We start from the raw sequence: 25,575 nt of genomic DNA on the forward strand, positions 1-25,575 counted from the left end.
CCTGCAGAGTGATTGCCCCTCCTCTGTTTATTTGGTCTGTAGGACTGGCTAACTTCAAATTCAGACAGGGGAGCTAGCACTATGTCTTGATCAAGCAAGAGGTTGAAAATGGGTCAATTCATTATTTCTTTCTTGGAGAATAAGACTATTTGGGAGGTAGCAACTTTATTTAACAGATGTGTGTTTATTTTACACTTTCAGTAATAATATTTAGAGGTCATAGTCCAGCAAGTCACAAGAGTGCCAGATTTCAAATGGCACTTGGACGTATTTCCACTTCTATATTCAGTCATGCGAAGTGTGTGCATTTATGCTTTGCTAGGTTACAGCTTAATGCTTTGTAGAGTTCCAAGTCTGTTCTTAGCCATCCTGTTTGATATGTGAAGGGAAGAGGCGTTTGAGATCCAAGGTACGACTGTACTTGAAATTGAGTCTTGAAGATAACATGGAAAGAGGTCACTATGCCTGTGGACCAATTGCGTTTGTTGCACTTCTACTTCCTTCTGAGTTCACGATCACCAGATATTTTCCCTGAATCTAGTTTTCCACACCAGCTTTGCTGTTTCATTACTAAGAGTGCTCCAGATTGTTGGCTTTACATATTCCCTAGCCTTCGTGATTTATGGGGAACTCTTATCTGATGGTGTCTCGCAGATCTGTACCTTTGTTTGTGTTGTATACTGGATATTGTTATCTTGTTGTTTCGGTACTTTGAATTCTGAACATGGAACAGAAGTAAACTGGATATAAAAGCAGACAAGTTTCAAACTGCTCAGCAGGGTTGATATCATAAGGCTTGTATCTACAAGCAGAGATTTATGTTATACATGGACTTTTCACTCACATAAGCAAACTGTTACAGCAGGATTGGGCAAGATTTGAAAAAGAGGGCGCTGCTTGAAAGTGAGAAAAAATATGAGCATATATAGGCACTGTGTTGCAATGGAATTAATGCAAAATGGGTCTATGTCCTTTCCTAGAGCAAATAGTGAAATGCAGCTGTATGTTGCCTAAAATATATTTGGAGATTTGATTGTGTTTAAGACTCTACCAAGCACACCCATAACTTCAGAAACATTCGATATTATGAGACTAACATAAAAGAGTCTTGTTGTTTCTGATTTTTCATGGCACCCTTTGTCATATCTATTGCACTTGAATATGCTGTGTAAAAGTAGCTCTTGTGTAAACCACCTTAAGTCCTTCCTTTCTTTTTTTCACTGTTGTATTTGTAGAGAGCTTCCTATGACAACCATTTACAACCATTATGCTCTTACAATGGACAATCAGATTTTTTGAGAAATTCAGATTCTTACATTCCTCAAATGAAGTTACTCACTAAACCCTGGTCTCAGCTCATATTAAGATGACCTTGCAGGAACAGGGGGACTTCATAGCCCTGGTGTTCATCTTTTAAAAAATTAATATTTCTGTTTTACTTCACAGTAATTCTATCACTTTCATTCAATCTGAGCTTTCTCCAGTGCCAAGATAATACCTGTATATTCCCATTTATGTTAAACAAAATCTCTGGATAAGGTATTTTCTTGTATTTCAGAGTTATTGAATTCAAATCCTCTTGAGGCTTCAGTTTTATTGCATTTTCTTCTGAGCTTCCCCCCTTCCCCGCCTTCCTTTCTGAGCTAGGCAGATCTCTATATTTTCTGCATGCTGTTGAAAACCTTAGATAAGCCACAGTTTCAAATAAGATTTCAAATATTGCAGAGCTCAGGACTTTCTTGGTTTGTGATGAAAAATAATAGGATATGAATAAAGAGCAAAATATCATAAAATGGGCATTGGTTTGGGGCCTATCTAGAAGAGTTTAAATTTGCAGGAAGAAAGCTAATCTTCAAATAAAAGCTTCAGTGTTCCATCAATATGTGTGCTTCTGGAGGCAAGTATTACTTACAGCCACTAAAATAACATTGCCTGTTTATTTCCATTGTTCCATTGCCGTTTCCCCTTATCTTTTCCCCTTATCTTCACCTTTTCTCCATGAAAAGTTACCTTCATTTGTTCACGTCTATACAGTACACTATTCCATTGCTATGCTATTCAGTTGTTCTTGGGTATAGACTTCTATTTTCTATCTTTCTGTCTGATACACTTTGCTTCTGTTCTTATTCTAATTGCTGCTTTCACCCCAGTTGTTTATTGAGCCTGTGGGCACTCTGGTGATCTTTATTACAACTCAATTCTAGAACAGTTCTGTGCTCACATCGGTTTCTGGGACCAGCCTCAAGGCCTTGAGCAGATGCAAGGAGGCAAGTGGATGTCTGGGGAACTAGCAATAGCTACTGCCTAGTCAAGGCCAGAGTGGCGCATAAACATTTCCCTAGTGGACCAGTTAAGGTGGCAGGAGGACTAGCAGATTTGACTTGCCAACAAAGACATTTCTGTTTATTAAAAAACAACACACCAGCCAGAACATAACTCACTTTTGTCTGTCTCTCTGTGTGTTTTAGACTCTCTTTTCTGCCCCACTAGCCCCAGCACCAAACATAGATCAGGCAAGTATCACAAAATGTCTTTGGCCTTCACTGTGATCAGTCAGCTGTGCTACTGCACCAGCTACATTTGGCATGCCCTCCTCTGTGGCCAGGAGTGCTTTTTCCTAGCTTTACCTGGTTTGCCAGCTACAGCTGTTGTGTGTTGAGGTCCCCAAGCCAGCCCCTAAACAAATCGTAATTCACACAGAATTTTTGTTTAAGGTTTTTGGCATAATTTTGGCCACAACTTTATTAAAATATATAATGTGAGTGGTTGCTTAGGCATTGGTTACGACTATCTGTTCCCGCCCCGGGACAGAACTGATTTCCGGACACCAACGGAAGCCAGTAAGAGAAAACAATATTGGGGAGAAATGGAGCTGAGCCACAGGCCCTCACCTCTCCCCGCATGCTCCCCGGGGCTTGCTGGCCCTAGCCCCATTCCAGGGATTTGGACGAAAAGATGGCAAGCCCCTGGATTCCTTTAACGGAATTCCTTTGCAGCAGCAGCATTGGAGGGGCAGGCACAGCCAACCCTTACCCCTCCATCCAACCAAATTATTATCTGATCACACCTTTCCCTTACAAGTTGTGACGATTAGCTACGCAGTAAGCAAAAACCAAATGGCACCAGCCAATCTGCCAAATGGACAAAATTCCTACCAGGCCCCTGCCCCAAAAGCAGACGACCCCATGACAGGCATAGCAAGGTCAAACGCAACAGCCCTAAATTGGGGAGGGTGGATGGGCGATCCGATGCATGCAGCCAAAGAGAACGCACCACGCTGCGTCCAAAGAATATATAACCTTCGGGCCAACCCACAAACGGTAACATCAAAATCTCCCCAACAACCCAAATTGGCCCAATCACAGTCATGGCCATCCAAACGGTCCTGCCCAGCAACCAAAAGGGAGTGTCCTGCTAGACTCCACCGTGACACGTGCTCTCCTTGAAGGAGAACACGCTTTCCTAGACAAGAGTAGCCTGGCCATGGTAGTCAATGCATTGGTAGCCTTGAGGCTGCATTATTGCAGTGCATTCTATGTTTCTGCTGTGGGAGCTCCAGCTGGTGCAGAATGCAGAGGCTAGTCTGCTGATGCGGGAACATGGCCACCAGCATCCGTTCTGTCCACTCATTTGCTACCAAGCCAGGTTTGAAATTCTTGTATTAATTGAGAAAGCTCCAGACAACTTAGATCCATTGTACCTTAGATACTTACATGAAACCTTAAATCCCAGTTTGACCACTGACATAATGTCACAGTGTCCCATTGCACCAGAAGCAGTTTAGTCATGCTGACCCCATGACCCAGAAAGCTGTCTGTGGACAAACGCCGGCTCCCTCGGACTGAGCGTCACAACCCCATAGTCGCCTTTGGCTAGACTTAACCATACAGGGGTCCTTTACCTTACCTTACTTTACCTTTCCCATGTTTAGGAGCATCTTTTGGTCAATCCTTTGGTGAGGCTTGTTTGAGAGTGACATGAAACAGAGCCTTTAATGCAGGGGTAGGCAACCTAAGGCCCAGGGGCCGGATGCGGCCCAATCGCCTTCTCAATCTGGCCCGCAGACGGTCCGGGAATCAGAATGTTTTTACATGAGTAGAATGTGTGCTTTTATTTAAAATGCATCTCTGGGTTATTTGTGGGGCCTGCCTGGTGATATAATATAAATAAATACCGCAATATAAAGGAATATATCACTTCCCTAGATTACAGGACCTAGACTATTGTTGCAAATCGCTTAATGTGTTTCTGCACATAAAAAGTGATGTCTTCTTGTTATGTCATTGTATTTTGTGTGATAAACAAAATAAGAATGTTATTAATAGTTGATTCATTGTGCTGGAATATTATTCACAGAGTTGGTAGAACTGAACATTTTTTTAAAAAATAATAATCTTCATCTTAAATAACGAATCCTCTTATGCTTTGTTTAAAACTCTGAGAATGGCCCTAAACATTTTTCTTGATAGTTGCACTTTCTTTCTGATAAATTATGCAACACACAAAGTAGTCAATTGGTGTTAAGATCTAATAATAGACATTATTCACCTTCTGGCCTGTACTGGCTGGGGATACATATTTCTTGTAATAATTTCCTCTGTGTGTTAACATTCTGGAGAAGCAGTGTGGGTTCTTACTTGATTATGTGTGTTAAAAAAAGCATGGTTGGTGATGATTCAGATCAGATATGGTCCATAGAGTGTTTTGATCTTTCTTGCAATACTGGGGGAAAACAGACGTTTATCCTCATTCTTTTGATCAGAGCTTGTTCTAAGGAAGGAATGGCTTGTTTATTTTTGTGACGTATATACCATTTAAAATAACCAAACCCATAAAATTACAGTAATAAGATCACAAGCCAAAGGTAAAAGCATAATATAAAAATGCAGTTTTTAAAAAATCCAGTAAATGTTAAGCAAAGCATCAACACAGAAAAACCAATCAGTGTGATCAGATAATCAAGAGGCGGGGGAAACCTGATGAAACAAGTACGTTTTCAGAAGAAGTTTAAAGCCTGCCACAGGGGCTGCCTCCCAAATTGCATGAGGAAGGGTCCCTACTGAGAAGGCCCACTTTCAGGATATCACAAGATGACAAGGGGCCAGCTGAACCTCTTCTGAAGTTTGTAGGAATCTTCTGGGCCTCTGCAGGAGAATGTGACTGGTCAGATATCCTGGTCCCAAGTTGTTTAAGGCTGTATTGGTCAGTAACAAAATATTGTTAGTCAATAACAACACCTTGCTAGGTAGCTAACAGGTAGCTAGTGTAGTTATTTTAAGACATGTAAAATATATCTATACTGTAACTAGGTGCTCAACTCAGCATACTACCTGCTGAATTCTGCACTAGCTGAAGCTTCCAGACCAACTCCAATGGGGAAGAAATTAATTTCAGTTTGCATTTAGAGGTGAATTTGCTTAATTTGCACTTTCCAAAAATCATATGAAAACTGGAACCCAGCCATCCTTGGAATTTGCACTTTTCAAAATTTTGTAATGTAGCAAAGTAATGGGCACATAAATGCATGTGTTAGGGTAAAGTCTGGATAACATGCACATATTAGTGATACTAACATAAATGCATTATGTTAGGGGAATTTGGCCTCTAAAAATATATACATTAATCAAAATTACATGCACATGCAAAAATGTATATACTAGGACAAATTTGCACTAAAGTGCTGATGAATTTTCACAAGAACTTAAAATAAAATAATCCTCAAACTGTTATGGAAATGTGGAAAACCGAAGTCAAGATTGGAAAAACAAGAAACTGAAATATTTGAAATATTTGTCTATCCCTAATCAGAAATCCTCCCAACCAGAAAACCAGGCTGTTTTCAGTTTCTGAAGTGATGGCAGAGAATGCAATTTCATCTTAATTTTTTAAATACAGTCATACCTCATGTTGCGTTAGGTTCATGTTGCGTCTTTTCAGCTTGCGAATGCGGCAACCCCGGTAGTGTATACTTACAGGTTTTGCCGCGCGCGCAGAACCGTTCTGCGCGCTTCACACATGCGCAGAAGCACCACTCTAGTTGCGGACTTTTCGGGGTGCGAACGGCACCCCGGAACGGATCGTGTCCACAACTAGAGGTACCACTGTAAAGTGACATTATTGTGGTGTCATCTACATGGGAGGATGAACCTGTACCATCTTTCAGTGTGATAGGCCATCTCCCTTCTGTGAGACCTTACAAAACGTAACATGATATGGAGCTTGTTCATTTATTTCTTATCTTCCTCATAGCACCAACCATGCAGCTGTCTATCCTTAACTGGGCCTGGCAGCTGCAGACGGGACGTTTTGTAGCCCTTCCAAGCTGTCATGATTTCAGCCCCCGTTGCAAGAAAGCCTGGAAGACTGTAGCCCTGTGAGCTCTTATGAGGCAGTTGCCGGGGCGGGGGGACTCTAATGAAAAGCATAGCTGACATCTCTTTGGTTTTCTATTTGCACAGGATGACAAAAATCTCCAAATTGGAAATGGTAGTTGTCACAATTTAATTTCCCAGTTGATTCACTAACGGCAAATTATGTGTATTGTTTCACTACATGAGGTATCAGGAGGGTGAAAGGATCTGGTGGTCTTGTATAACGAAATGACAAGCAAATGAGACTTCGTAATGATGTATAAAGATTAATAACCTAGAACTGTCTTTTGAAAATGTATCATTTCAGCATTCCATCTTTGGTTTCAACTTAATGGTACTGCATTTTTACATGTTGTTATTTTATGATTTAACCCCCCACCCCATCGTACTTCTCCAGCATATACTTTTTATCAAGTAGGCAGACTTCTATCTTTAAACCAATTGCAAGTCTTTAAGTTGAAAGTATGTGGACCTCTAATAATAATAATAATAATAATAATAATAATAATAATAATAATAATAAATGCACTTGTTGTTGGCAACCACCTTTCTCAAGATACAGCTGTGGTTGTGGAGACCAATACAAGAGAGGCATGCTTTATTGCAACTGGGGCAGCTGGGGCAGTGGTGTGTGGTGATTTTATTTTTATTTTTTTTATTTTTTGGTAGGGCTACAGTTAGGGCAAGAGGCGCCAGTTAGTGAGGACGATTGGGGGGGGGGGTGCCACATGCGTGAGCTTCGCACCTCTCTCCCTAAGCTGGGCAGAAGTTTTCAGGGCTTTGGGAAGAAGGCACCAGGGGAACATTCAGGGGACTAGACTAGTTCCCTAGTCCAATGACCACACACCACTGAGATGAAGGCACCCAGTTTTGCTGTTACAGAGGCACCATGGCGTTTTCCCTCTCTATGCTCCTCCCAGTGGTCATATGCAAGAATGTAAGATAACTACAGTGTAGTGAAACTTTTTTTTCATTCTCTTGAGAAGTGTTACCTGAACTTATAAGGACTTGGTGCACTTAGCCTCTTTGGCTATCATTTCAAACTCATGTTTTCGTTTTCCCTCACAGTCTGTAACTTCTTTCACACCAAGCCAAGTCATGGTTTGGTGTCACAGAAACGAGCCCTGGGCAAAGTTTAGTGGTTTCTGTGGCCAGCAATGGAGCAGAGCTCAGCCACTTCAGTGGGGTGTAATTATGGTGCTTGAATTATGTATAGCTCTACATAAATCAGTTTTCTTCTTTTGAGATTTGCAGCTAATTTGTAGTACCAAACATATTTCCTATGTTAGTAGAATGGAAATTTAATGGCTGTCTCAAACTGTGAGGTTATAGATCTTGGTTTTTGTTGGTATGAACTGTAACATGGGCATGTCATATGTCACTTGAAGATCACCCAGTCTCTTCCATCCTCCATCACATATGAGCGGAGGAATTGTGTTAGTACCACCAAGTTCCCAATGCATATGCTGAGGAAAGACTGCTCTCTTACAGCTTGGCAACCCTGCCTCCCTGTCCTGTTGCCACCTTACTTGTTTCATCCTCTAGTCTAGATTCTGGGCCACATGGCACTCATTCTATTGCCACCTTTCAATCAAGGCCCACTTGGGTCAAGCCCTTAAAGTTGGACAGTTGCTCTGAGTCTGTTCTTCTCCTTTCGTTTGATCGTCAACACTGCTACATTACACATGAGGTGACCTGAAGCCTGTTTGTAAGTAGCTGCAAAAGGATAGATAGACTTGAAGTAAGATGTTCACTTCATTATTTTCTAGAAGCTACATTCTTCCTCTTCTGTCCCCGTCCCCCACTTTTCATTCATGTAACACATGATGTTAAGTGGGCTTTGGCTGAGAAAAGCAAGCTGCCATGGGGAGAGGCAAGCAAGCTGGGGGCTCTTTCTAGTTCCTCTCATATTGACCATCAGGATTCACTTCCACTTGGGGTTAAAAGGCTCATAAGGGAAGTGGGACATCAGTCTACCTGACAGTCTCTTGCATGGCTGGACTGCCCAGGCTGGCAGTTGTGGAAAGATGGGAGTAAAAGACCCTCTTCCATTACATGAACAGTCAACCCATCTATCACGTAGGTTCTCCTAAGAGTTTTTGGAAATTTCAGAGTGCTCTAATCTTTGAGATAACTTATATGCCCTGCAGACCTCTATAGATATTGGAGGTCATTGGTACAAAATGCTATAAATACGGTAAGCTAAACCTACTCAAATGCTAATATTCTTTGCATATGTGATATATTATCCTGCCATGATGTATTATACTGCCATATAAATAGCCCTTGAAATAAGCATTATGAGCAATTTACTAATTTATTTTGCTCTTGATTTCTCAGTAGATACAGAAATAATTTGTGGAGTAAATTAAATGGCAAGTGTGGATATCAGCATATTAGATTACATGTCTTTTCCAATTTATCAAGATAGCTAGATTCACATGGTAGAAAGGAATTTCTCCCATCATAATTTTCATCCTTAACTTTATTCTGCTCGTGGTTTTATTAAGAACTTCTTTTATAATACAGCTCTCTCTGTGTGTGTGTGTGTGTGTGTGTGTGTGCGCGCGCGCGCGCGGTGTTGTTTGGATCCTCAGACATCTGACATAATTTACTTGTGATAGCATATACATCTATGTCTGCATTAGCACTCTTTTAGTTTTATATCAGTTTTGTACCTTTTTTGTTCCAGTACAAAGCTTATGGGTTCCTGTGGATGACCTGTTTATTCAGCTTTTATCCAGTTTTTCTTGCAGAAAGGTTACACGGAGGTTAGATTATTGAGCATTTGTTCTTAATGGTTTGCAAGAAGGTTATACGACAGTGAGCATCCGACCTGATTTGCTATGTATTCCAATTAATCACCCATTCACTCCACACTTTTCATTTCCTCATCACTTTCCTAACCGGAAAAAAATCTGTTTCTTTTTAAAAGTGGATTTGTTTTGCTAGGGCAACAAAACACTTTTATCCACTCCAGTTGAGCAAACCTAAATTTACTGGTATGCACTTGAAACCCTCTTACAAAATACTGACAGTATGAAGACGACCTACATTTCCAATACAATGCATCCTTCACCTCCTGAAATTATGAACCTGGACTGTCAATTTTTGTAAACTTGCCCAGTTATACCTATGCTGTCAATCATACACTACTGTTAAAGGCAATGTGTCAGGAAATGCAGGAGGGTGACAGATTTGTGTCTACTCTGAAGTAAGTTTCATTTAGTTTAGTAGTGGGACTTAGCGTATTTTTTGCACCATAACACTCACTTTTTTCCTCCTAGAAAGTAGGGGGAAATGTCTGTGCGTGTTATGGAGCGAATGCCTGCGGGTGGGGGGGGGGAATCTGCTGCAGTCGTGAGCAGAGGATCCATGGTTCCCCTTCCTTCCCTCCTCCGTGGTTACAAAGCATGGATCCACATGGATCCTCAGGATTTTTGCATTGGGCTACTTCATTTTTTTTTTTAAAAAGAATTTTTATTAGATTTTCAGTCATAAAAACATACAAAAGAAAAATAAAACACTCAAAAAGAAGAAAAAACAAACAAAAAACAGAACAAGTATAATTTCATTTCCCTTCTTTTCTTAACCTTACTTTCCCGACCTCCTCATACCTTCCCTTACTGTATTCCATTTTCTATTAGTATTTTCAGCAAATCCCCTCCTTTAGCTTTGTTTAAATCTCCAAATTCCTTCCCTTTTCTTAATCATTACAGCTGACAACCACTTAAATTCCATATCAATATCATTCAACATTCATTAATTTTACAGTATTTCTTAAGATATTCTTTAAATTTCTTCCAGTCTTCTCTCGCCGTCTCTTTCCCCTGGTCTCGAATTCTGTCCGTCATTTCTGCCAGTGACATATAGTCTATTACCTTCATCTGCCATTCTTCCAGAGTGGGTAGGTCTTGTGTCTTCCAATACTTTGCGATGAGTATTCTTGCTGCTGTTGTTGCATACATAAAAAAAGTTCTGTCCTTCTTTAACACCAATTGGCCGACCATGCCCAAGAGAAAGGCCTCTGGTTTCTTCCGAAAGGTATACTTAAATACCTTTTTCAATTCGTTATATATCATATCCCAGAAAGCCTTAATCTTTGGGCACGTCCACCAAAGGTGAAAAAATGTTCCTTCAGTCTCCTTACATTTCCAACATTTATTATCGGGCAAATGATAAATTTTTGCAAGTTTGACTGGGGTTAGGTACCACCTATAAACCATTTTCATGATATTTTCCTTTAAGGCTGTACATGCCGTAAATTTCCTTCCGGTGGTCCACAACTGATCCCAGTCCACACTCATAATATTATGACCCACATCTTGAGCCCACTTAATCATTGCCGATTTAACCATCTCATCCTCAGTATTCCATCTTAACAGCAGATTATACATTTTAGACAAAGTTTTTGTATTGGATTCTAGCAGTTCTGTTTCTAGTTTAGATTTTTCCACCTGGAAGCCAATTTTCTTATCTTTATTAAATGTCTCCAAAATTTGATAGTAATGGAGCCAATCTCTCACTTTATCTTTCAACTTTTCAAAACTCTGTAGTTTCAATCTGTCACCTTCTTGTTCCAAGATTTCACAGTATTTAGGCCAAGTTCCTTCCATATTAAGTTTTTTCACAGCTCTGGCTTCCATAGGTGATAGCCACCTAGGTGTCTTATTCTCTAATAAATCTTTATACCTAGTCCAGACATTTAACAGTGTTTTTCTGACAATATGGTTTTTAAATGCCTTATGGACCTTGACCTTGTCATACCATAAATAAGCATGCCATCCGAACGCATTGTTAAAACCTTCCAAATCCAAAATATCTGTGTTTTCAAGAAGTAACCAATCTTTCAGCCAGCAGAATGCTGCTGCTTCATAGTAAAGTTTAAAGTCTGGCAGGGCAAATCCCCCCCTTTCTTTTGCATCAGTTAATATCTTAAATTTTATTCTGGGCTTTTTGCCCTGCCAGACAAATTTGGATATATCTTTCTGCCACTTCTTAAAACATTCTACCTTGTCCACAATTTGTAATGTTTGAAACAAAAACAACATTTTAGGCAATACATTCATCTTTATCACTGCGATTCGGCCTGACAAGGAAAGTTTCAAATTTGACCAAATTTCTAAGTCTCTTTTCACTTCTGTCCACACTTTCTCGTAGTTGTCTTTAAACAGGTTCACATTTTTAGCTGTCATATTTATACCCAAATATTTCACTTTCTTAACCACATTTAAACCTGTCTCTTTCTGAAACCTCTCCCTCTCAAGGGGTGTTAAGTTCTTGTCTATTACCTTAGTCTTTGACTTATTCAGTTTAAATCCTGCCACTTGGCCGAATTCTTGAATCAGTTCTAGAACTCTCTTGGTACTAGATTCTGGCTCTTGTAAAGTTAATACCAGGTCATCTGCGAAGGCTCTCAATTTGTATTGTTTTGCTCCGACCTGAACCCCCTTAACCATCCGGTCCCTTCTAATCATGTTCAGCAAAACCTCCAGTACAGAAATAAAAAGTAGAGGTACATTGGGCTACTTCAAACTCACTGTCAGATCACATGTCTGTGGCCACAGCATGAACCACAAAAATCATATATCCACTATTTCGTTTAGAATATTTTTTTTTCTTGTTTTCCTCCTCTAAAAACTACGTGTGTGTTATGGTCTGGTGTGTGTTATAGAGCAAAAAATACGGTATTCCTAGGTAAAAGGCCACAGGATTACAGCATAAGTGTTTTTTAAAATAGTCAGAGCTCTGAGAATGGAAGGATACTATTATGGCTGGGAAGAGGGACAGTGTGCTGCTTTGTCATGACCAACTGCATGAAGGTTTATTCTCCTTTACTGTATGAGCTACAAGATTTCTCATGAAACCCCTCACAAGTGGAATGCTAAACAGGAAGCATGTTGTCTCTATGAATAGCCCTGTTCAGTGTAGTTCCCCGGCACAACTGAGAATCCCTTTTTGTCAGGGAGAGGGTGAAGAGAGTTGGAAGTTGTTAAGAAAAAGAAATCAGAGTTCTGGTTTGCAGATAAAAAGAAGCTTGGGCTGTAGATTATATAGATATTGATGTATTTAGAGAGAAAGAGGAAGAGCTCAGAGACCATCTCAACACATTTACACCCATCTTGTAGCATATGGAGTGAAGAACTTGCACTATATTAAAAGATCTGCTGATTGTTTTTCTATGTATAAACTAACATCTGAAATGGTGACCCATGGAAGGTCATAGCAGAGAACTGCCACAGCAAGCACAAATCTTGCAGTTTTACTTGCGTTGTGGCAAGAGGCATTTGCCACAGTCTTCTGTATGTTTCCATTCCTGGCATCATGCTATTTAACGGGGCTGGCCAGCTGCAGCAACACCTGCACTGCCTTAAAAGCTCAGAGTTTCAACATCAAGACAAATCTGTTGCCTATCCCAAAGCCCTACCATAATTTTATCACCCTCTGGGCTAGAAAACTCTGAGACTTGAGAGTAAGCTTGCATCTGACCCTTAGAAAGAGAGGCTGGTGTTGGGACCAGGATGCTGCCACTTATTTGTTTCATACGAGGGATAAAACTGTGAAACTCCAGATCTGGAGTCTAGAATGATTTCTTTGTTCTGGTGCTTCATATTATTTCCTTGCTGGTATGCTCATACCTGGCTTGAGGGACCATTACCAGTGTTGAAGGGAAATTCAGTTTCTGAATATGGAAATGGGTGGCATCTTAAATGTTGGGAGGCATCTTCTCCTTTGCCTCAGGCAACAAAATGTCTTGAATGGCCTTGGGGAATCTTGTTCCACAGAAATCTTACTGCAGCATATCTGCTCTCAGACTATTGTGTGGTATTGATTCTGTAGGTTGATTGATGGGATCATAGAATTGCAGAGTTGGAAGGGACCCTGAGGATCATCCCCTGAAATGCAGGAATATGCGGCTGCCCCATATGGGGATTGAACCTGCAACCTTGGTGTTGCCAGCACCACCCTCAGTCCAACTGAACTATCCAGGCTAGAGCTGTTATGTGGAGACTTTCGGCAGGGGTTTCTTTTGATCTCCTCCTGGCTTCATGATTGTATGGCTCACTTGTTTAAGGAGACACATCTGGATGATTTTGTTCTCTGCCTGATGTTTAGATGCCCAAAGGCTTGAGCAGTTCCTTCTTAAGTAATGCTGCTGCTGCTGCAGCAAGTACTACATATTTGTCAATGACAGACATGATGACTTTGGTATACCTTAGTCGTGACCATAACTCTTCCAGATGCTGTGAGGGCACAGAATCTATTTATCAAGCTCATGCATATCAAATATAAGTCATTCTTGCAGCTAACTTAACATTAACCAAATGCTAAGTTTATCTCTGAGTATATGGAAGCATTTCGCAGGCACCGTTCCAAACTTCTGCACAACTTCTCTCTCTGAAGACCTGAGCTCTTGTATCGCTCTTGTCCTAAGAAGTAAATTGCCTGCCTTCTAATTAAATATAGGCACTTTTGTTTGCTCTCATCTGATACAAACTTACAGACATTTGCCGTGGCCATTGAAATAACTGCTGCTATTAGCATTAAAAAAAGAAAGCCACATATCAGTTAATAAATCACCCTAAAGGTATAGGAAAGTGTTTAGGATTCCTCCCATGAGGGGGTCTGCAAAAATGTGTTGATACAAATAAATAATTTAAGTTAAGAGATAAAAGGGTTGAAAGCAAATAACAGAAAACATATAATCCATTATATGTTCATGGAGTATTATAAAATCACAGGCCTGGAGTGCCTCACAATAAGCAATATCTAGTTATATAGAAGGCTGATCGCCGAAGAATTGATGCTTTTGAATTATGGTGCTGGAGGAGACTCTTGAGAGTCCCATGGACTGCAAGAAGATCAAACCGATCCATTCTGAAGGAAATCAGCCCTGAGTGCTCACTGGAAGGACAGATCGTGAAGCTGAGACTCCAATACTTTGGCCACCTCATGAGAAGAGAAGACTCCCTGGAAAAGACCCTGATGTTGGGAAAGATGTAGGGCACAAGGAGAAGGGGATGACAGAGGACGAGATGGTTGGATAGTGTTCTCGAAGCTACCAGCATGAGTTTGATCAAAGTGTGGGAGGCAGTGGAAGACAGGAGTGCCTGGCGTGCTCTGGTCCATGGGGTCACGAAGAGTCTGACATGACTAAACAACTAAACAACAAGTTATATAGTTAGGACTCAAAAAGACAACAGCAACACGTCTGTGACATTATAATGGAGCTCTGGGTCTTTTTTCCGTCTGAGGAAAGTGCAGCAAAGAGCCTGAGTGGTGGTGTTAGAGAAGTCTGAAAGTTGTTAACAGGTTGCATCAAATGGTGTGGATGAAGGTGCTTGATGCTAATGCTGGTCAGATCACTACAGAAAGATGTGGGAGTTGTGCAGGGGGCAGAGCTCCTGATAAAGGACTATAAAGACTCTTCAGAGAGCCTGGGTGGAAAGAACAGCTCTTGCTAAGTGGCTGTCATTACACGCAGGTGAATCTCAGGAATCCTCTCAGGAATGAGGAAGTATTGATGTGAGAGCCTGTCAGATTGTAGTCTCCATGAGGATATTCTTCAGGAGAGAGTGAGCTGGAGACACTTCAGCAGCTAATCTTCAGCTGCATCTTTTGGCTTCATGCAGAGCAAATATAGTTCCACTTCTGATGGTTGGCAAGGGCACACCTAATCTAAAGGATGAGGAAACTGCATGTAGCCATGGACCTTTATGTCTTGATACATGAGGAAACTGCATGTAGCCATGGACCTTTATGTCTTGATCAATAGAGCTTAGTCAGATCTATTACTAAGACACTATAACTATTTTTATATATTACTGTTTTAGCTCTACATTTGTATCTTGTCCTTCCATCAAAGAACTCATGGAGTTGGGTGGTTGGGTGATTGGCCGAAGTCCACCCAAAGGTCTTCATGGCTTCACAGGAAGTTGAATCCCAATTCTTGTTCCAGTTCCACCCCTCCATTACATTGTCATAGTGTTGAGAGCTTCCCCTTTGCAATCCAGGACATTTCAAGTATTGGGCCAGTGTAGCAGATGCTGTTCTACTGAAGTGCAAAAACCGTTTTCATGTTCACTCATGCTTCTGAGAGGCTAGGATAAAGAAAAACTAAATAAACAGAAATGTTGGATCAACATTACATTCAGAATTGCAGAAGCGTCATTCAGATGGAAAATCAGAACTGCCAGATAAATGTATTTCAGATTTCAGTGTCATGCTATTTCTTGGAACATTAAATAAAGAAGTGCAGTGCAGTCTTAAATCCTGAACATTTCCCCATGTGCATACATGCACTTCAGTCAGATATAATGCAGTTTTATTCACATGCCATTAGACGAATGAACACCTCATATATTTTTGTGTTTTGAATTAGGCAGCCCTTCTGTTCCTTAATTTAGGAGATGGGATATCAAAAGAAATTGTCTAATGTTAACATAGGCAATTTCTTTTTTAATGGAGATAGCTTTTAATCTTTTACATATTTTTTGGTGTATGAGACCATGTGCACCTGACTTAGCTGTTGCTCACATTCTCTAAAGCCTCCCTCATTTTTTCAGCCAATTCTTAAACTAGTTTTCCATCTTACAGATAAGTAAGCTATATTTGAAGTGACGAAGAAACACACGTCCCATAACCCTTTTTATTTTAATAGAAAAATTTAAATAAATCTGTGCCTTGAAATTCTAAAAGGCTTAAAGTAATATGAAAGCATATCACTGGATGTTTTGCCTAGGGATGTTTTGTGCTCTTTGCACATGTTTTACTATAGCTAAAAAAGTTGGAATTGCTTTTAAGAACATAGGGTGGTATGCAACTAAGTCTGTGTAAAAAGGTAAAGGACCCCTGGACAGTTAAGTCCAGTCAAAGGTGACTATGGGGTTGATCTTGCTTTCAGACCAAGGGAGCCGGCATTTGTCCACAGACAGCTTTTCTGGGTCATGTGGTCAGCATGACTAAACCACTTCTGCTGCAATGGAACACTGTGATGGAAAGCAGAGCACACAGAAATGCCATTTACCTTCCCACCGCAGCAGTACCTATTTATCTACTTGCACTGGCGTGCTTTCAAACTGCAAAGTTGCCAGGAGCTGGCACAGAGCAACGGATGCTCAGTCCATCGTGGAGATTCAAACCGCCCACTTTCCAATCAGCAAGCCCAAGAGACTCAGTGGTATAGACCACAACGTCACCCGCATACTAAGTCTGTGTAGACCCACTGAAATAAATAGAATTAGTCATGGTTAATCTAACTCTATTGATTTCAGTGGATGTACTCTGAGTGTGACTCTCTTGTTGGATCAGACCAACATGCAGCTAGTCAGATATCCCCATTTTAACTGTCTCATCCAGGTTCCTCACAGCTAATCAAATTTCTCTTTCCAATAGAGGACAGCCCACTAGTAAGTCAGCGCCTTGTCTGTTTGTCTGTGGCATCTGATATTCAGCAGTTAGCTACCTCTTCACGTTCAGGTTCCATTTAGCCATAGCAGACGGCATGACTGTCGGCATGCAGAGGGTCGCAAGGCCAGCTGGCTAGCCCCAGCTGGGTCGTCTCCTTCCAGCCGTCCCACTGCGAAGACCCATCTACCTCCGATCCGTCGTAAATCAGCGACCCAGGCTTCAAAGCCAGGGCACACTATATCAGCAGAGCAAACTGCGCACACAGAATAGGCGTGAGGCTTGTGGAAGCATACTACAACCACAGATTTATTAATCATAAATCAGGACAAAGAAACATGTCGTCTCTCTCTTTGTCTTCTCAGAGAGACAGAGAGAAAAGCTATACACACAACGGGAGTTCCCAGCAAGCTGTGCTGGTATGTAAACAGACATGTGACATGCAACAGTTCCATGTCTTCAACTACAGGTGGAATCGAATTTTCCAACAGGGGCTGCACTGCTCACCTGACCAACATCTGGTTAGGTCACTGCTGCATACCAGGCTGAAGAGAAGGGATTGAGGCAGTGGCAAGGTCAGCTCGCTGCAGAAGCACTGACAGGACACTGGAGCTGCTCTGCTGGCGCATTTGCACCATGCCAACCTCTCCGTCCTGGTATGCAGCAGTGACTCAGCCAGAGGGAGGTCAGAACAGGAGTATACAACTGTGCCATCTGTTATTGCCCTTTAGCTATCATGACTGATGTCCATTGATAAATCCATGCTCCCTGACTTCGTCTCACTCTTCTCTAATTTCACACAACACAGTCACCTCTCTAGGGGCTCCTGCAAATCCTGGATGTGACGTTAATCCCACACAAATATAAATAGCAGCATGTACATGGGATTAATGCACATTTAGGATCATACCCAGAATGATTCACATAATTTCCTTCATGGAAATGACTTTGCTATTTAAAAACAAAAATCTGTAGCATGCATGACGCAACCCCAGTTTTCCAGACCCCACTGTTTTTTTTACTGGGTAGCTGTAGTTACAATGACTGTAAGACACAATATCAATACAGTAAAGAAATAGCTAAAGTCGCAGAACTGAATTACTAAGCAAAAAGTGAATGTATGCCTTTTGGTTAGGCATCTCATTCTGGTGGATTTGCGTTAGCTGATGTGCCACAGTCCTTTTCCTGGCTTCAGCTGCAGCTGCACCCAGCGCTTGGCAGGGTCTGGCTGCCAGACAAACAGGAACGTCTCATTCTGCCCTCAGAGGCACAGACTTCGTTCAGAGTCTTAACCACTGACAAATTGCTCATTTAAGGCCATATATTTTAAGCTTCATGGCCTTTACAATAATGGACCTGTTTCGTAACCACTGGAAGACAACTGGTTTTGTATTCAACCGGATGAGAATTTAAATCTTCATCATAAATATGGTCAAAATTTTCAGGTAAAGGTAGATGTGTTTTGAAGTGGTGGGATTAGTATCCCTTCCTGCCTCTCTTTATAAAAACAGTTCACTTATCCCCACTTCTTGTTTTCCCTTCCCATGGAGCCATTTTTTAGGGGCGTTCGGAATCGTGGGGCAGCACAGTTAAGAAGGCAGTCAAAGATATTCATCGGCTGATGACACCTGGCGCCCTGCCAGTCTTCCTGGGCAGCAACAGTGGCTGCTTTGTAGTTACCTCATGCTTTGTCATATAGCTAAGCTTTTAGGCTGCTGAGAAGCTTGCAGAGCTACTTCCCCGCTTCTGGGAGCCATTACCTAGATAAATGTGAAGCTTCGTGTGGAGAAATAAAATACAGCATCCGCAGAAGCACAAATGTATTATAAATTTTGACCTCTTTACATTTAAAAACCCAATTTTGTGTGTGTGCAAGGGTTTCTCCACATGCAGTAATATATTTCACTGCTCCCAAATAGCAGAGTAAGTGTGGAAGACAATTTTCACTATGCTCTTCAAATCCACTGATGCCCTGTCATGCAGTTCACTGGCTCCAGGTTTTTTATTATGATAAAGGGCTTCCATACGCAAAGCCAAGAACAGAGTGGCTTATTTTACCTACCGAGAGAGAAACCTTCTGCAGTGAGTAGGATTCATTATTTATGTTTATTATACGTTTCGCTTTGGCACAGTGCAAGCTCCTAAGACCAGTTCTCCCCACAGCATCTGGTCCCGAAAGAGAAACCTGCCTGCTTTTTGTACTCGGCATTCATTTTATGGATTCCCTTCTTAGTGCTATCCTTGCAGTTTTAAGCTCCGCTGTTTCATGTTTACCACATCAGCAAATAATCAAAGCCTTTAGATTCTCATAATTTATTTTATACTTCCTTTCCTGGAAAAAAAAAGTTAAATGCTTTCATTTAAATACATCATGCCGCTGTATGTAGAATACAATGGAAATGTAAATAGCCTCGCCGGCTAATCCACATCTGCCTGTGTGTAATTACCGGATGCATGCTGGTTAAGCACTTTTTCTTTTTCTGAAAAGCCAGCTTTTTAATTAAAACATGTGCACAGGGTAAAAGTAGAATTATACTAGGTCTCTCTCGGTAAAAAAAAAAAAACCTATATAAAATGGCAGATCCTTATCAAAAATATCCACTTCCTGTCATGCTCAACAGCTATGTTTCTTTTATTTTATTTAACCAAATATACTTTTACATTTCTAATAAGCCTGCTACAATCTCTCCGGGCTTGTATCTTGTTCCAGGCCACATTTCTGAAGGATTTTCAGGAAGGCTGGGGAGGCAGGAGGAGATGTGCTGTATTATGGAGAAGTGAGGGTGGGGTAAGACAGTCCCACCAGCAAACGCACACACAGAGTGGGCTGCTTAACTGTTTAAGGTTAACTGAACCTTCTTCTAAGCCACAGAGGCACTGAAGGGTCAGCAAGCAGAGGGAACTAACCAAAGGTATTGTAGATCAACAACTCTGATGTGGTGGGTCAGCATTTTGTTCCCCTCAACGTGCCAGGTACCAGGTTGCGGACTGGCACTGGTCCAAAGAGCCCCACTAAGTGTAGCACTGTTGTGGATAACTAGTTTTATTTTCAGAAATGCCATGATTTGTTTTACGTATTTACATAGAGGCATTTATAGCTCACCGTTCGCTCTGCGTTTGGGTTACGCATCACTCAGTGCAATTACATCACATACCATCCTCCACCCCCAAAACCCTGTGAAAAAATCTGCGTCTTGAGCTGACATCAAAATGTGTACCATGATGAGACCAGACACATCTTGGAGGGAAGGGCATTCCACTGTCTGGGGCACTGTAGAAAATGCCTACTCAAGCCCCACTATCCCAAAACTGCAGCAGCATTTTGGGTTCTACAGCCCTTAACAAAAGGAATCTAAAATTCAAATATAAATAAATACACATTGCAATGGAGTGCATTATTGCAACCTGAGTTAAAAACATTAAATACAACCTGAGTGCAGTTATCACATGTGGATAGCTTCCTCCAATTTCTGTTGTGTTTCTAGAGGAATTCCATCTGGATAAATCCCCCCTGTGAGTACGGCTCAATTCTCCATCACTATATATTTTGAGTTGTCAAATAGCTCTGCCATGTCTGTATCAGGCAGTCATTTTTGGTTGCCATAAGATTATGCCACGATGTACTTTGCCTTTGGTGTCCTTAAAGACATTTAAGTCCTTTCTAGACCTACAGATGTGGCCCATTGTTGCACTGCCCTGATCCACTGCCCTGCGCTTACTTAGAATTCAGATTTTTCCCAATTTGAAACATATGCTCATAGCTTTGATGCTTTGCTTGCTACAGTTGCTCACAGCTGCTCAGAACAGATGCACAAAGTGAACAGGATGGAACCTACCAATGGTGGTGATTGTGAACTAACCATGGTTTGGTTTAGCAGGTCATTTAAACCTGGGGAAACTACAAGCAACAGCCAAGGTTTGGATGAGACAAACCATGAACCTTGGTTTGGATGACACACTAAGCCAAACCATGGCTTAGCTCATATTGGCACCCTAGCAGCATGACCAAAGCTTCCAAAATCTCCTTCCAGTTTGATGTTACAACACTCCAGAAAGACAAAAAGCTACAGATAGTGTTATGGATTTCTCATGAGTCCTTTCTTTTTCAGTTGCCTATTTAATTCTACAGATGTCTGCAAAAATGTCATTTATTAGATCTGTTTTAAAGCTAATTGCAGAGTGGTAAGGTCTAACATGTTCAGTATACAGCTCTCTCCCAATCGATGTCTGCTGCTTTTATAGACACAAAATCCTAAGAGATTATGATTGGCACATTTTGGCAATTGATTCAACCTTCATCTGTAAAAGCACACAGTTGTGCCTTTTCTTTGCTGCTGCTTTCAGGGAGCCAAGAGAAATATACAGGGGCCCTCTATCTGTAACTCTATTATAAAACCTGGAAGGGGTGGGGTGGGGGCTTGATAAACTGTCTTTGCAAATTCCAGATCTGGACTAATGTGTAGACTAGAATGTAGCTCCCCGTTAGATTTTGTACTTTTCCTTATGCTGAGGAGCAATCCTCACTTCCAAAAATATCAAAATGCATTTTTAAATGCATGTTTTAAGAAAACATATCTTTAGAAAGGCAAACTTTGAAAGAAAATGGATTCAAACACATTGAGAGAAAATGGATTGAAACAACATAGACCAGGAACAGAATAAACCATCCATTCCCAAACCCGAGTTTCTTGTAACTTTCCGATGTGCTAATATACTACACATGGGCCGTTTTCTTTGCAGCGAAGCAGGACTGCACCCACCTCCCACCTGCCTTCTGAAGTGGTACAATCCACAATTCCACCATCTCCCTCTGTCCTGTTGTATAGAATGGCTCACTGAATACCAACCCAGGTGGTGGTCATGGTATTAGATTTATTACCCACCCTTCACCAGAAGGTTCTTTCTACCCTTTATAGATAACAATGTGACTCTGTCTTCCTTTCCCAGCCTCTCCATTCTATTCTGTCTCTCAGAGACACACACATTCATTGTCTCAACATCCCGTACCGTTTAGTACTTATGGGGTGTTTTGTGGGGGGTTATCTGCCCCTTAGGTTGTCCCCTCCCCCTAAAGATTTGTTGTACCTCTCTGCAACTTCATGGATAAAAAGTAACCGGAGATGGAAAATAAGACCCAGGCACAATCATTTGAACTTGATCTATTATGAGATAGAAAATTCAAGTGTAGGTGGATTGCAGTTGAGGAGTGGAACTAGACTATGTGCCTCGGCAAGACCGCCCACCCCACCCCCCTCTGCCAATGTGTACCTCCTAGACTGTGGGAGAGGCCATCAGAACCTTCCCTCCTGTCAAATTTGTATCCTTTCTTGTTCATTTATCTAATTGTAATGCAAAAAGGTATTGCTGGCAGGTCCAGGATGAGGTAGTCAATGAACCTTTGATGTGATGGTACTGGCGCATCCGGGTTTCTTGCAGGGTCTGGTCCCTGTGTGGGTTGTTGCTGATGAGCATCCATTATAGATTAGGGAGCTCTGCAAGTAAGGACAGGTCTACCACCCTGGACTTGGGAGAGGCAAGTATCATTTTCCAGGATGGAAATATATCGATGATATATTGGTTTTTTTTAGGTAACAGCATGTGGTGTTCTATCCCTGTCTCTTCTGGCTCAGTCTTGAAGCAGATCATTTCTGGGTGCCATTCTGTCCTTGCTGAACGGGCTTTTTACTTTATTGGATTCGTAGTGTGATTTTTTAAAAAAAATGCTTGTTGTAAATCCTTACAGGATGTCCCTGTCCAATGATCTGGAGCTTATGCAGTGGTGTCACAGGGATTGGCTACAGAAAAATGGATCTTGTAGTGTCCTCTGGAAGCTAGAAGTATGTACTATAGATATGTTCAGCAGTCAGTGGACACAAAAAATAAGCAGTGGATATTGGCAAGAGGTTAAATGCTACAACCTTTCTGAAAATAAACATGACTGAAAACATGTCACGTGCAAAATAATAAATAAATCCTGTTTCACAAATGTGTTTAGAAGAAAAGGATCCAACTTTAAATAAGTTTCCATAGGAAATTGGAAAATAAAGAGGATATTGCTTTTCTTTGTGTCTATGGGAGAACAAAAACTCCAGTTCTATGTACAAAACAGATGAAAAGTTCTCTGTTCCTAGTAGCCTCTGTGATTTATTTTTAATTTGGAAATATTTCAAAACTTAAGGTAAATCCATGCCACTTTTTCAGCTGCTAACATACGTTATTGTGTCAACAGCTGCAGCAAAATGGTGATCCCTTTTGGAGATCCCAAACTGATTCACTTTTTTAAATTCAAGAGTAGTTGAAGTTATCTCATATCACTATTTTTTTCTCTTTCTAGGTGATGTCATTGTCTATATTAATGAAGTTTGTGTCCTTGGGCATACTCACGCAGATGTAGTCAAACTCTTCCAGTCTGTTCCCATTGGTCAGAGTGTCAACCTGGTGCTATGTCGTGGATACCCTCTGCCCTTTGATCCTGAAGATCCTGCCAACAGCATGGTGCCACCACTTGCAGTCATGGAGAGGCCTCCAGTAGTAGTAAATGGAAGACATAACTATGAAACTTATTTGGAATACATTTCTAGAACTTCTCAGTCTGTTCCAGATGTAACAGATCGGCCACCACATTCCTTGCACTCCATTCCAGCAGATAGTCAGCTTGATAGCACATTCCCACCACCTGTTCATGATGATAATGTTTCAATGGCTTCTTCTGGGGCCACGCAAGCTGAACTCATGACCTTAACCATTGTGAAAGGGGCCCAGGGCTTTGGCTTCACTATAGCAGACAGTCCCACAGGACAGAGGGTGAAGCAAATTCTAGACATTCAGGGGTGCCCTGGTTTATGTGAAGGTGACCTCATTGTTGAGATCAACCAGCAGAATGTACAGAACATGAGCCATGCAGAAGTAGTGGATATACTTAAAGAATGTCCAGTTGGAAGTGAGACTTCTTTGATTATCCATAGAGGAGGTAAGTCTAGAAAGCCTGCACAATTACAATAATATGTATGAAAGGATCTAAAATATGTTTGCTATGTCACTGTGTGGAAGAAAGTTCTCTTCCTAAATCTGGAAGGGAAAAAATGTATACCTACTGAGGCATGTAGGCAAAATGTGATATTATAGTGTAAATTGCCCTTCTGTTATGTTTTGAGACATTTAACACTCATTAGAATTTTTGTCTTTGTAAGTGGGAAATGTAGGTGTTATTGTGTGTCCCAGCTTCTTCTTGTTGTTTTTTGTTCGTTTGTTTTGTTTATGCATGATGTTTGTACGTAGAATGTTACAAGATGTATAGTGTTGCAGTATTTAAATGTAACTCTCATATGCAGATTGGATCAAGAGACCTAATGATCCACTCAACCAAGAGTACATGGTTCATATGAAGCAGGCTGTAAATTCACCCACAACATGTTCAGATGATGTATCAGTTGATTCTGAGAGTGTTCTCTGATTTGGAAAATCTAATATCTCACAGAGTCCATATTAAGAGATTTAGTTACATATCTGATTGTTCTCCCTGTGGCATAAATATATGATTACTTATATCTACAAGGCTTTTATGAACAATTACTACAGATTAGATTTAATTAGAAGTTACCCTGTGGGATTAAAATTGACTGAAAAGACTACCCAAAAGAGATGAAATAGTAATATGTTTGTAGAGCTGAGAAAACTTGTAAGTTTCATTTGCAGTTGTAAAATTGAAAATGTTTTTTCAGCACTTTTTTCCAGAAACCAACAGTAGCAAGCAAAAACGTATGCGATTTAATAAGAAACTAGGATGGCAGTCCTTCTGCCTTTCTATATGCTTGTGTGTATTAAGAGAGGAAGTTTCATCCCTTCTCTTTAAACCATGATCCCTCCTGGGTGAGTCCCTGCCGCACTGGGCTCAATAAAGTCATTGAAATGAAGAATACTTATTTATGAAGAAGCAGAGGAATGTTTGAATGAGTAGCATTTGATTTAAGAAACCCTCTCAAATACGTGAATTAGTTTTGCTTTGAATTTCACAGTATAATTCAGTATGAATTCTGAATTAAATCTATGCTGAGGAGCATTGATGAGACCTCCGGGTATAGGGCGGTATATAATTTCAATAAATAATAATAATAATATTTCTTACCCTATATTTTGATTACAACACTGCTACTGAGTCAATTTCTCCAAACAGTTTGTATCTAGACAGGATGTGTTTAGTATGGGTAGATCGTGCTCATTTGAATATGAATCTGTTATCTCTTAATAAATGTTACCCTTTTGCACATCTAGGCATAGAATAGGATTTTCTTACTGTTTCAATGTTTCTAGAGTCCTGTACTCACATCACATGTGCGTACACTAATTATGCATAAGGGACTGGGGGAGAGCAGAATTGCGCTCATAGGCCATTCTCCCTGCCCTCACATATGCAGTTGGATTCCTTGTGGACAGCTTGTGTACATTCACTTGGTACATGTGTAGGCTCTATGCCAATATTATGCATGTAGGTGCAGGACAAAGCCACACATTCATCCTACATACATGGCATGTGTGTGTGTGTAGGACTAGTGTGAAGCAGTGAATTTAATCAGATGTACAGTAGGATCGCATCTTGCATGATATTACTTTCCGGGAGGTAATATGTAAAGGCAAAATCACTTAAAGTCAGAGCAACCCCGCTGGGACCACCTCTGGAGCTGGTGCAAAATTTGCAGGGCCATCCTAGGTTTTACGAGATCTCACAGAGCCCTCTAAAGCCCACACAAGATGTTCCCAGAGCCTGGGAAGCAATGTGGAGGGTTGAAAAAAATGCTCT

The 25,575-nt window shown here is 40.9% G+C and overlaps 1 protein-coding gene across 24 annotated transcripts in view; it reads left to right on the top strand.

Moving 5' to 3' along the window:
- MAGI2 (membrane associated guanylate kinase, WW and PDZ domain containing 2) overlaps nucleotides 1-25,575 on the top strand; it is a 597,762-nt gene that overhangs the window by 445,440 nt on the left and 126,747 nt on the right. For 23 of the 24 annotated variants that reach the window (XM_077935758.1, XM_077935747.1, XM_077935755.1 and 20 more), the window contains one exon: nucleotides 23,113-23,748. The exons of the other annotated variant lie outside the window; for it this stretch is intronic. In XM_077935758.1, coding sequence (XP_077791884.1) covers nucleotides 23,113-23,748 — 636 coding nt within the window. The remainder of the gene's footprint in view (nucleotides 1-23,112; nucleotides 23,749-25,575) is intronic. 24 annotated transcript variants of the gene reach the window in all.

The sequence above is a fragment of the Podarcis muralis genome, chromosome 10 (assembly GCF_964188315.1).
Source record: "Podarcis muralis chromosome 10, rPodMur119.hap1.1, whole genome shotgun sequence".
Taxonomy (NCBI): domain Eukaryota; kingdom Metazoa; phylum Chordata; class Lepidosauria; order Squamata; family Lacertidae; genus Podarcis; species Podarcis muralis.